At 41.3% G+C, this 13,979-nt stretch overlaps 1 protein-coding gene across 1 annotated transcript in view; it reads right to left on the reverse strand.

The window, feature by feature from the left end:
- The window catches only part of GOLGB1 (golgin B1), a 41,947-nt gene that overhangs the window by 22,109 nt on the left and 5,859 nt on the right, over nt 1-13,979 (reverse strand). The window contains 6 exon segments of the mRNA XM_009698089.1: nt 568-658; nt 2,841-2,914; nt 10,642-10,741; nt 11,036-11,127; nt 11,803-12,214; nt 13,947-13,976. Coding sequence (XP_009696391.1) covers nt 568-658; nt 2,841-2,914; nt 10,642-10,741; nt 11,036-11,127; nt 11,803-12,214; nt 13,947-13,976 — 799 coding nt within the window.

A 13,979-nucleotide genomic window follows, 5' to 3' on the forward strand; every position in this document is an offset into this window, starting at 1 on the left:
TCCCCAATAGCTCTGCACATGTAAAACCTCCTGCATTTGCTGCATGCTGGCATTACCTAATTCTACACTAGATCTAACCTCTACAGAAGAACAAAGAGGCAAAGAGACAAGTGAACTAGGTAACAGGTTGGTTTGGGGTTTTTTGTTGTTGTTGTTTTTTCTGTGTGTGGTGTTTTTTTTTTTTTTAAATAATTTGAGGGCAGGAGTGGTGGTGGTAATTCCAGACACAAAAAGAAATTTACTAGCTTGCAGAGAGGGACCCAATTCTTCGTCTTACCTTAATTCTCATCTGTATTTTATACATCAACCTTTGCATCTACAAACACACTCCCCTTCAAACCCTTCTCTCTTTCTCATCTTAGGAACCACTTCTTTCTTCTCTTCTGATATAACCTATCCATCCCACATCAGAATGTTCTCTTCTGCCTCATGTGCACCTTTTCTATCTCCTACACATCTCTAGATTCTGACCTCAGAGCTCCTCTTTCCAAATCACCTTAGATTTGTCCCTGAAACATCTCAGGTTTCCACAATTTTCTTGTCACATGCCTTATTCTGCTTCCTCACCTGTAGAAGTAGAAGACCACTCTACGTAAGAGGCTGGAGCTTCCAGAGTCTGCAAGTCTTGCAATTCCACCTCAGGTCCAACATTCTTATTCTGTTGTTTGAAGAAAAAATACTTCATTTTGAGCCATGATCTTTGCGTTAGAAGACAGCTATCTTAGCTGCCTGCTGCTTTGCCAAGCTTTAAGTAAAAACTATTAGTCCCAACTTTAGACACAACTCTGATGCCTAATGAAAATAAATTAAAAAAAAAAAAAGTAGATTGGTTTTGATGTTAAGCAAGATAAGATGGTAAGTCATGTGTTTGTCACTGTATGCCTCACTACTCCAGCACATAAAGAACCTGCAGTATTCCCAGGAAAGTTACACTAGCCTCTACCACACAGACAAACCAGCCCACAACAATGTATTAATTGCTTTATGTCTCCTGCTTCTCTGTCAGACAGGACAGAACATGACTCTTAAAGATGATGGAACACACTGGACAGAGAGAGAAGATTTTGCTATTTCACAGACACACGCTCTTTTTGCCCACACAAAGATGCTGAATAGAGCCCAGGAAATTGGTTAGTTTGCTGTTGACATCCATACAAGAACTAAGACTTCATCTAATTTCTTCATTCTGAAAAGCCACTTAAGTTAACATGCATCTGAAATGAATGGCAATATTTCTGGCTGGTTCCCAACACACCTTGTCTTTCACCACAACAATCAATCAGCACTGTTAGTACTACTTCTGTGGGAAAAGGTTTGAACTAGAGTACAAAGAGACTACGAATCAGAACTAAATAAAGCATCTCTAAAAAAAGCTACTCCCTCCTACTCCAAAAAAAGCAGGTAAAAAAAGCCCAACCCAATCCAACAATGGAAAGACTGAAAACAAAATAGTGTTCAGAATTAACATTTGCTGTAACTACCTAGAATGTAAGTACAGGGCACTAACAGGTCACACAATCATAAGGAAACGATCTCCAGATCCAAGTTCTAGAGCATTTTGCCATTGCAAGCTCCAAGCACTGAAATGGAACGTATGGCATGCATCCAAATAACTTGTGCACATGACCCAAACCCCTGAACTGGGTTTGGATTCACACACATTTTGGCCTAAAGTCATGGGTCAGATGCACAAATGGCAGGATATAGCTGTCCAAGTGTAAATACTTACACGTAAGCTATTTAGCTAGACTCTTTCTATAATTAAGACATTGAAACGGACAATTCCAGCATTGGATTCATTGACCGATTTTCAACGTCCACCTTGGTCCAGGTGAATCATATGCTAAAGAACCTGTTATCTCCACTGTCTATAAAAGGGGTCTAGAAAATAGCTCAAAGGTTTATATCCACCCTTGAAAAGACTCTGTGTGTGTGTGTGCCTGCGTCTATGCCTGTTGATCCACTAGCTTACACCTCGACCACACGCAGTTGGAATATAAAGGTCTGAAGTCAAGCAGGATGAGCTAACTCAGAATGCCTTCTCCAGTTCCAACACGAGTCTCAAATGTCAACTTTTGCCCTAATACTTCACAGTAATATATATACTATAAACTGCCTCTGTTGGAGAGGAATGTATTAGATAAAACAGTATCATCTTCTTCCCCCTGCTGGCAGGTTGGAACAGAGTGGAGCAGTCTGGAAAGTGCCCAGATCTTGCTCTAAGTTAATGAACAATTCTACACAAATTTTTAGTACAGGTATACAGAGGCAGTCATCTCCGTCACCTTGCTGACTGAGTATAAAGCAAAGCAGCAGCATCTCCTCCGGTACTCTTCTCACCAATAGACTGACTGCAATTGTACCTGCAGCTGTTCACAGCTGAAGAGTACAAAGATAGTCTCCTTGTCTACCACTTAACAAAGAGACTCAGATTCCTCCAGTCACTCTGCCAGATCCCCATTAGGGCAGTGGGAATGGATACGGTTCGTTTAAAAGGCATCCTATAATGACAGCAGAGCCTTTGGAGTTGTATTTCCTGAGATTTGCCCCAGTTAGCCTGGGTTTTGCTGAAGAACTAACTCACAAGAAGCAGAAAATAGCACGAGTATGGATTGGGTGGATGAAGGACAAGAATTCCACACAGCCAGCAAAGGGAACTACAGTCTGGTAAGAACACAGTACAAGCAGTATTTCGAAGCTATTTCTGTCTTTCATTATTAATCCAGTTAATAATAACCTTCCAAAGAGGATTGTTAAAAAAGGCCATAACAGCTTAGCTATTTTAAGGTCAGTCCTTGACCTATTTTAGTTTTAGCTTATTTCAGCTGCTTAATCATTACCTGATTCACATTTTCTGCAACCATCACAGCTTCCTACTGAGGCTCCTGGAGAACAAGCTGCAAGTGTGGTATTTCTGAAACATTCAAACACAAACAATTTCTTTGAAAATTAAAACTCTGATTTAGAGAGTAACAGGATATTCCTCCAGGAGCTTTAGAGAACAGGGCACATGGCTGTTAGTAACACCTCTGTAGTGGAGATATATAACATTGTGATTGGATACTGTGTTTTAGTGTTTATTTTTTTAAGAGGCAAACCACCAAAACAACATGCTATTTTAAGCGCATTTTAGAAATGAACAATTGTTGTTATACAGACTAAAATTAAAGGACAGCTGATAAGAGTTTCAAGTTTTAAGAAACATTTTTATAAAGGAGGGGAAAGAAAGACCTATTGTAGCAAAATGTTTCAAATTTCATTAGGATAAAGATAAAATGAGAAATTGTTAAATTTAGAGAAGAATAAAAGACTCAAGGGTCATGATCCAAGTCAAGATCGGTACAAGAACTCAGCTGCTGTTCTATTCAGGACATTTTTACATTTTTATTTCTGTAAACTGGCATATAAACACCATTTATCATAGGTATGTCACTGTATATGATGAAATGACTGGCTTGGTAGATGAGGGGAGAGTAGTGGATATCATCAAGGCCTTCAGTACGGCTTTCGGCACTGTCTCCCGTAAGAGCCTCAGAGAAGCTGTCGATCTATGGGCTGGATGAGCAGACAGTGAGGGGGATCGAAAACTGGCTGAATGGCCAAGCAACAGGGTGGTGATCAGCAGCATAAAGCCTAGTTGGAAGCCAGTAACTTAGCAGTGTACCCCAGGGACCAATACAGGGTCCGATCCTGTTCAACATCTTCATTAATGATCTGGATGATGGCGCAGACTGCACCCTCAGCAAGCCTGCAGATGACACAAAACTGGGAGAAGCTGCTGATACACCAGAGGGTTAGGCTGCCATCCCGGGGGACCTGGACAGGCTGGAGCCGTGGGCTGACAGAAACATCACAAAGTTCCAACAAGGAGAATTGCAAAGTCCTCCACCTGGGTAGGAACAACCACATAGCACCAGTTTATGCTGAGGATCACCCAGCTAAAAAGCAGCTTTGCAGAAAAGGCCTGGGGGTCCTGGCTGACACCAAGCTGACTGGGAACCAGCAATGTGTCCTTGTCACAAAGAAGGCTAATGGTATCCTGGGCTGCGTTAGGCAAAGTGTTCCTTTGCCTCTCTACTCAGCACTGGTGAGGCCACACCTGCAGTACCGTGTCCAGTTCCAGGCTCCTGAGTACAGGAGAGACATGGACGTACCGGAGAGGGTCCAACGAAGAGCCACGAAGATGATTAAGGGACTAGAGCACCTCTCATATGAGGAAAGGCTGAGAGGGCTGGGACTCTTTAGCCTAGCAAAGAGAAGGCTCAGGGGGGATCTCATCAATGAGTATAAATGCCTGAAGGAAGAGAGTAAAGAAGATGGAGCCAGGCTCTTTTCAGTGGTGCCCAGTGAGAGAACCAGAGGCAACGGGCACAAACTGAAACATAGGAGGTTCCCTCTGAACATGAAGAAACACTTTTTCCACTGTGAGGGTGACTTAGCATAGGCACAGGCTGCCCAGGGAGGTTGTAGAGTCTCCTGTCTTGGGCATCTGGACATGGTCCTGGGCAACTTGCTCTGGGTTCCTTCCAACCTCAACCATTCTATGATACTCAAGATATACTCTAGGCATTTTGATACTCCAAAGCAGAAGGTAGGCAAAAAAGTGTCCTGTACCACATCTAGAAAATAAATTAATGTTTGAAAGTAGTAATTACAGTTATTTAGCTTTCCTGATTAACTACTACAGGAAGAAAGCTTCCATTTACATTTGATACCAACAGACACCAACTCAGTCTTCTCACTACCTGGGGAGACAGACTACGTTTCATTTCCACACTGGCTACTTGCCAGTAAATGTCTGTCTTTAAACAATTTGAGGAAGCCTCTATGTCACAGATCCTGAATCTTCTGGGGGTCCTTAACCTCCCTGACATCTGCTGGAAGGGTAACATATCAGAATGCAAACAATCTGCAAGATTTCTGGGGAGCGTCAGAGATAAATTCTTGATACAGGTATGGGATGGGCCAACCAAGAGTCACACACAGCTAGATCTGCCATTCACATGCAGGGAATAACTGGCTGGATATGTGATAATCACGGCAGCCTTGGCTGTTGTGAAATAGAGGAGTTCAAGATCCTGAGGGGAGCAATGAAGGAGAGTAAGAGAGGTACAGATCTTAGACTTCAGGAGACCAGACTTCACCTTATTTGGGGAACTGATAGGTGGGAACCCACGGGAGACAGGTCTGAAGGGCAAAGAAACTCAGGAAGGCTGGCAGGTTTGTAAAGACAGCACCCTCCAAGCTCAAGGACAGTCCATCTCAACACTCAGGAAAACAAGGCAACGTATCAGGAGACTGGCTTGAATAAACATGGAACTCATTACAGAACTCTGAGGCAAAGAAGTATTATATAGGAGATAAAAACAAGGACAGGTTGCAAAGCAGGAATTCAGGAACATTTAGGGACAGTGTTAGAAAAGCCAAAAAAGACTGGAGTTGAGACTTGCAAGGGATTTCAGGGGCAACAAGAATAGCTTCTATCTCTACATTAGTAGTAAAAGGTTGAACAAAGAATACGTGGGACTTGCTGAACCAGGTTTATGATTTAGTGACAGTGCACCCAGGTAACGCTAAGATACTCTGTACCTTTGTCTCTGGCTTCAGCAACAAAGTTTTTCAAGCCTCTATCCTGAGGACTGAGTCAGGAACTACTTGGTGAAATCGAGTGATACAAATTTATGAGAACAGATGGGTTGTCTTGTATTCAAGGGTCCTGAGACAGTATCATTGCTGAAAGGTTATGGAAATTGAGGGAAGGCCACTATGACTGGAGAAAGACAAATGGTGTATCACCTTCAAAAAAAGGCCAAAAAGATGATACGGTAAACTACAAGCCAGTATACCTCACTTCAGTCCCTCCAGAAATCATAAAATGAGTCCTCTTGGAGCACATTAGCAGGCACATGGAAGAGGAGGCAGTGACTGAGAAACAGTCAGCATGGATTTACCAAGGTTAAATCATACCTGGACTACCCAATTGCCTTTTATGTATTTAAGGATTTACAGATAGCATTTACCCTGACTTTAGCAAGGCTTTTGCCAGTGTCTCACACAATATTTTTGTATCGAAAATAAGAAGTGATGGTCTGAAGGACAATTCAGTGCATAAAAAACTGGTTGGATGGTCAGGCTCAGAGAATAGTGATGAATAGGTCATACTCTGTCTGGAGGCTGGTAACAAGTGGAACATCACAGAGGTCTATCTATCACCTCTCCTGTTTAACATCTTTATCTGTGACCTGGAGGTGGCAGAGTCCACACTCAAGTTTGGAGAACACAACATACTGAGGGGAAACAGCCCCTCGCTGGCAGGGCTGCCATTTACAGTAACCTAGACAGGCTAGAAGAATGGGGTAACAGGAACCTCATGAAATTTAACAAGGACAAATGTAAAGTCCTGCCCTGGGAACGCAGACTGGGGACCAGCTCTGCAAGAAAGGATGAAGAGGATCTGCTGGACATTAGGCTAAACATCAGCCAGCAAGTGTGCCTAGCAGCAAACAAAGTCAACAGCATCCTGGATTGTATGAACAGCAGTCTAGCCAGCAGATCGATTGAAGATATCCTCTTCTACTGGGCATGCATTAGACTGCATTTCAAGTACTGCATTCAGTTTTGGACCCCCAATATAGGAAAGACGTTAATAAACTGAAGCAAGTTCAGCAGAAGACCACCAATATGGTCACAGGGCTGGAGCACTTTTCCTGTGAGGAGAGGCTGAGGGAACAAGGCTTTTTTTTTACCCTTAAGAACAGAAGGCTTTGGGTAGACCTAAAAGCAGCCTTCCAACACCTATGAAGAGGTTATTGAGAAGACAGAGCCAGGCTTTTTACAGTCATGCAAGGTAGGAGGACAAAAGACAACACACATATACTGAAACAAAACAGGATCCAACTGGATGTAATTAAGACCTTTTTTGCCATGAGGACAGTCAATTGTCAACCATCATTAGAGGTTTTCAAGACCTGACTGAATAAAGGCTTCAGTAACCTGGTCTGATCTGACAGTTGATCCTGCTTCTAGGAGGAAGCTGGACTAAAATCTGCCTTCAATCCCTTCCAACATAAATTATTCTGTGATTCTATGATTCATCTCAGTTCTAGCTAATTATATTAGAGATGATGCCTCAACCTTTTAGTATAAGAGTCAGTAAAACAACTTATACAACATGTGTTTCTTCCTCAGAAGTATCAACTTAGAAGCATTAAAAAACAGGCCCCATTTTTGTGAACATGTAACTACCAGTGATGATACGAAATATATGTTAATGTATATATGCAAAACAAAATTCAGGACCAAGTTAAACAGTTCTGTTAGGGCTAAGAATTTTTGTACTTTCCAATTTTTGTACTTTCCAATTCTGAGCATGCAGAGAGAACACAGCATTAAGATACGGTATAAAGTTTTCTTTTGTGCCCCTTTAAACTCTTCTCTATATACAACTGACTATTCAAAATGGTATTTGCTAAGTTAAAAGTATTACATATTTTGAGGAGGCTCAGATGAATTGTTTTTGTGAACTGTAACATCTGGAAAGCAGTCTGTCAGTTGTCTGTGATAGTGCTTTCCTTTATCAATTCATACCATACTGTAGTCTTCCAACTTTTTCTTCCACTAAATTAACTAGGGAAAGCCTTATATCTAATGTTAAATTATCTATACTGTGACTCTGAAAAGCAATCTCTAGCTCTCAGTCCAGATGTTTGCTTTTTTTGAAACTGGCTGAACATCACAGGCTTTTCCTGAAGATGACAGACTCATGGAATCATTTAGGTTGGAAAAGACCCTTAAGATCATTGAGTCCAACTGTTAACCTAACTCGTCTGTTTTCTTAGTGTAGAAAGGAAAGTAGAAAAAGGTAAACTCGATGGTCTTGTATGTAGCAGGAGGAGAGACATTCAATCACTCAAAGAGCTGCTTCAAGAAAAGTTTAAGGAATCCACGTGGCTAGTAAAGAGACCAACAGATATACTGGTATAATGCACTGCTAAGCCTGTGAAAATTAAAGGACTATAAAAGGATTTCAAAAGTGTTTACATTTTAGAAAGTGATAGTTAAGTAGTTTGGAAGCATTTGTTGAGGTCTGCTTGAAAATCATCAGAAATTGCAAAATACAAGGTAACTATATGTAAATCCTTATTTCATTCTACTCAAGTCAGGACTACAAAACTGCCCACAGTACTAGACATCACACTTTAAATAAGACTAACAAATTAGTCATCAGGAGCCGAAGAAGAATAACAAAGTATTTAGAACCTACAGAGGAGGTTTGAAAAATGGTGATGTTTTACATGTTTCACATGTTTCCATTTCATTTTTTGGTGTGGGTTTGTTGTTTTGGTTTGGTTTTTTGTTGAAGAAATTACATCTCCCAGTGCTTAAAATGTTGAATACTTTGTTACTGACATTTTTTAACACAGCCACTAGAAACAGAATTACAACAAAAAGTTTGTTTTGAAGTAAACATGTACTGGGAAAGACCTTTTAAGTAACGTGATAGTAAAGCTCTAAAAGTCACTACATTTTTCAGGTAGAATTCCTTTCAGTGGAGGAAGGATCTGCTTTTCAAGAAAGCTGATGAAAGCCTCCCAGCTACATTTTGGATATACTTAATCTTAACTCAGGGCATAATACCAGATTAAAAGCTGGACTTCTGGAAGGTCTTTGATATGGTCCCCCCAACATTCTTGCCATTAAATCGCAGAGCAATTCATTCACAACATAGTGGGATTGAGTGCACCCTCAGAAAGCTTGTAGATGACACCAAGTTGAGCGGTGCAGTTGATCTGCTAGAAGGATGGGATGCCATCCAGAGGGACCTTGAAAAGCTTGAGGAGTGGGCCCATGTGACCTCATGAAGTTCAACAAGGCCACGTGCAAGGTCCTATACCTGGGTTGGGGCAATCCCCAGTATCTACAGATTAGAGGGTGAATGGATTGAGAGCAGGCCTGCAGAGAATGACTTTGGGATACCAGTAAATGAAAAATTGGACAGGAGCTGGCAATGTGTGCTTGCAGCCCAGAAAGCCAATCATATCCTGGGCCTCATCAAAAGAAGTGTGGGCAGCAGGTCGACAGAGATAATTCTCCCCCTCTACTCCACTCTTGTGAGACCCCACCTGGAGTACTGTGTCCAATTCTGGAGTCCTCCAGTACAAGACAGACATGGATCTGTTAGAGTGAGTCCAGAGGAGGCCATGGAAATTATCAGAGGGCTGGAACATCTCTCCCATGCAGAAAGGCTGAGAGAGTTGGGGTGGTTCAGTGTGGAGAAGAGAAGGCTCCAGGGAGGCCTTATTGCACCTTTTCAAGAGGGCTTCTTTTCTTTGGGTTGCCCAGACTGTCAGTTGCCCCATGACTGGACATGTTCAAGGTCAGGTTGGAAGGGGCTTTGAGCAACCTGATCTAGTGAAGGATGTCCCGGCCCAGGGCAGGCAGGTTAAAAGTCCCTTCCAACCCAAACCATTCTATGATTCTAAATGATGTCTTGAAGCCTGTTAAAGACCTGCATTTCTGAGTTCATGGAATAGAAAGAGAGAAGGGAGATGTTCTAGGACTGCAAGAATCTGGTTTATTGGCGATTATTCCCCCACCAGGTTTCTTATGAAGAGGGTATATCTGAATGACAGGAAGTAAAAGGAATCTATTCCCGCAAAAATCAAGACAGTCTATTGCCACCATACCCCTAAAGTCAAAAACTGTGGGAACCCATCTTTTTATACTATAATTCTGATACTGTGTTGATATTACTGCTACCACTCCACAAGCCTAGACACTCAAAACCAACTTAATTGTCTGTCTGGGTTTGTTTTGTTTTTGTGTTTGTTTTTTTTTTGTTTTTTTTTTTTTTTTTTTTTTTTTTTTATGTGGCGTATGTATGGGCCCTTTACTGTTTCAGCAAAAGCTATCAAAAATAACACCCCCAGAAGCACCACCAGCAGATTGTCAGCATTTTGTATCAGGGAGGAGCTAATACTTCAGTTATATCTTATTTTGTGTAATCTAGGAATGTGCAAGTGCACAGTGTCTTGGAATACAAAATTTATTCTACCATCCTTAGGCATAACTGACATTAATGGAACAAAAACCTCAATAAACCACAACTATTCATTGAATTCAATATGCCCTATCACAATGAAGCTAACCTTGGCACCCTTTTCTGGAATAGCTTGCAATCACATAATATTACCATCCTTGCCATCATCCTAGCTTTTTCATGTCTTCTCCATGTTCTTTGCACCTATCACCATAGATCACACAGGCAGGAACATGAAGCATGTGAACCATTAATTAACAAGTTCTACCCACTCTGTCTCATGGCCAAAACACCAACCACTGCTCCATAAGACAACACCATGCAGGCAGGCCTATGATGCACAGCCCAGTCTTTTTAATAATTCCAGATTGTTTACTTACTTGTTTCGGTCAGTCTGTTCACTGTTTGAGATACAAATAGTTCCTATTCTCTTTAGAATTCAATTCTACTTTAACTTCTGGAACAAATTACACAGTACTTCTGAAGATCTTGGCAATGAAAGCATAATGAACCAGTAACCATGGACATGTTTATTATCTAAAAATAGGCAAGAAAAATGCTTAAATATTTTAATATTCTTAAAATAGGTAAGATAATCACACCACCTTCTGTCTTCTGCCCTTCCAAGTTTTCTGTGGGTAGGAGTGAAGTCCCATTCTGATCTTCCTGATCTATTATTTTTTCCTGTGAAGTTGTTTCATGCTGTTTAAACATAAGACAGAGGGGAAAAAGATACATTTCAGTACAGTTTATACATACACATTAGTCTTTGATCTTTCAGTTAACCTTTTAACAAATCAATGGGCAACTTTTAAATTACTCAAATTGACTTCTACTTCTTCCTAGGCTTCCACAGTCATAACATGTCTGCCCGTCAGCTGACAGAACCCATAAGAGCCTTTCTCAAGCAATACAAAGGGAATCCAAACATTTAATTCAGTTTCAGTTTCTCAACAGAGGTGAAAATTTCAGGAAACTCATATGAAAAGATCATACCTGTTTCTTCAGTTCAGAGACCTGCACTACTGACTGGAATTTCAGTTCATTCTGACACCAGACAAATTCTTCAGATTTCTGTACAAGTTCATCTAATGGAGGGGAAAAAGGGGAGTTAAAGTGTGTTCTTGCCTTTTTTGCTGAAATATATCCAGTTTACACGTATGCATGATAGTATATGAGATCCCTTATCTCTCAGTCACCACTTCAGTTTTGGGTCATAAAGGAGCTGGAAGAAAATCAATTTGAAATAATGGCTTGAAGCAAGATCAATATTATTAGTTCTAATATAAGCCTACAGACAAAATGGTAGTTTGCTTTCCTTGGTTGTTTTACTTACAGTTTCAGTAGAAATTCAGACTCTGGAGTATGTGGCACATGTAAAAAGAACTTAGATAAACTGATGGAAAAAATCCAACAAGATATTAAAATTAATTAAAAACCCACATCTGGCTCAAGAAATCTATAAGCCTCAAAAGATTATAGGCTGGGACAGCACACAAAGAAAGCACCATATATGCTGCCCTACTCTTAGGTTCCTCCTCTTGCAACTGGCTTTGGTTACTGCCAAAGACAGAAAGGTGGGATGGCGCTACATAGACCTTTAGTTTGATATAGTACAGCCACTCCTATGTTCCTATGCAATCAGGAAGTGTTAGACCAAGACTTTCTTACAAGCTATTACAAAAACAAAGCCAAATAGAAGGCAACCCAATGATCCTTAGGCTCTTGAGAACCTGCGTCACCAAACTGTTGTGCTTGCTCACCCTGTAGTTTCTGTATTGTAGCACTGCTTTCGGCAGACAACACCAACAGCCGGTCAACATCCTGTTTCAGCTGATCATTTTCAGCTACAAGGGCAGCATGGCTAGATTGCAGCTCTTGCTCAGCCACCTTAAGACAACTGATCTGCAGGTTTTTCTCTTCCACCTCCAGCCTTTGTTCCTGCTCCAGGTCTTTATACTTCACCTCTAATTCGGCTTGGGCTCTTCCTGCCTCTTCCAGCTGTTCCGAGAGACACTGCAACTTCTCCTGCAAGTGATGGGAGGACAGCTTCCTCTCAGCTAGTTCCAGCTCCATCTTCTCTCTGAGATCCTGAGACTCTCGTCTCTCTGCATCCAGTATATCCCTTAGGGAGCTTAGGTCCACTTCCATCTTCTGGCACTGATCCAGGAGTGTCTGTAAAAGGATATGGAAATGAATTTAACTCTCAACTATTTCAATGCATTGCCAAAGGAAAGTACCTGAATCATATTTTTAAATTGCTATTAAATCCTTTTCAAATATCTAAGTAGCAGAAAGGAGGAAATAAACATGGCAGAAATCTCAAATTGTTAGAAAGAAACTGCCCTACTACTTGCAAATTGGAAGAAAGCAATTCTGGAAGAAATAAGAACTTTCAATTTTGGTATGGAAAAATCTTAATTTAGAGCAGGAGAATATAGAGGAGAGAAACAATACAACAGTGGCCATGAGTTCTCTTTCAGAGGAAAGCAAGCTTCCCAAAAATGGGAAGAAAGACTACAACAAGAGAGGGGGAACTCAACAATTACAGAGTACAATTAAAGAAACAGAACAATAGTGTGTATGTGAAAGGAAATCAAAAATGCTGAAATAGGAAACTGGAGGTAACAGAGTGCTTCACACAGTGCCCACTGCTTCAAGAAAGATCCCAGAAAGCTGGTCAACACTGACCCAAGATTTATGACAAACAAGGAATAGAAACAGAACCTAGACTTGCTAGAATTCCTTTTGTCAAACTTCCTCCTCCTGAAGCTGTGGACGGTCAGCATAGCTCGTTTCAGGAGCAGGCTGATAAGGAGTTCCCTTTACTTTATGGGTAGGAAGAGAAGCTTCAGCCAAATGGCCTCAAGTTTATATGTGTACCAAGGTCTCCCTCTGACAATATAACGTGCATGAGGGGAGTTAAAGACACAGAGGAAGAGTCAGGGGACCCCAACAACCATGCCATGAAGATATCCATGCCTCCACTCATGAAACACCTTGGGGAGCAGTATAATCAGTAGTGAGTACAAGTCAGCTCACTGAGGTTCTTAACCTCTCCCTCGTGGTAAGAGGTCCCACCACTGTGCCTGACTGGGACACCAGGGAAAAGAAAAATAGTGGTGCATAAGTGGGTAAAAGTTATCAAAGTGAGGTTCAGCACCAGAGTGGCTGGAGATTGTGCAGCCTACTAACATGAGACTGATACAGTATAAGTCTGTTCTAAAGGGATGGAGAATTATTTTCAGAAGTTCAGATATTGGAAAAAAAGTTTAAAAATACACTCATCCTATATCTGTAAACAAGCCTTTTAAGAGATTGCACACTAAACTCTGTCTCAAGGGGCACATGTATATATAGACATATATGAGCAGACTTGATCTCATTCCCTTTGCACTCCAAAATGATGAAGTGAGAGCAGTGAGAGTCAATACCACTCCAGAAACTGTGTCATTATATTAGAAAGTTCTCAGCAAGACATACCAAAGAATATCCGGCTATGCTCTGATCTGGCCCAGATACTGCAGTCCAGAAACAGTGTAGCTACAGCAGCACTGTGTTAGGCATTTTTGTCTTAGGTGGAACATTGTGTATTTTATGGCTTTGAATGTATCAGTCAGCAGCATGGAGCACGACAGATTTTGTCCTTGTCTACCTGCCCAGAATCTGGGTCAGTAGAGATGGCTACTGCACCCTCCCTATCCCTGTTGTTTGGCTGGACCTACTATAAGCTATGCTTACAGACCGGCAGTTCTAAAACTTGACCTGAGGGAGCCCCCAGGGTGATTTCATGCTGGAAATCTGGTGCCAGAAATAAAATAATCTGGTAACTCCTGAGCTACTGACAAAAGCCCCATCCACCACTTACACATGATAGTAATGCAATAAGCAAAGCATGAAAAAGTACCTGGTTTTGTTGTTCAGCAGTATGTAATTCCTG

Source organism: Cariama cristata, unplaced genomic scaffold (genome assembly GCF_000690535.1).
Source record: "Cariama cristata isolate BGI_N322 unplaced genomic scaffold, ASM69053v1 scaffold3424, whole genome shotgun sequence".
In the NCBI taxonomy this organism is placed as follows: domain Eukaryota; kingdom Metazoa; phylum Chordata; class Aves; order Cariamiformes; family Cariamidae; genus Cariama; species Cariama cristata.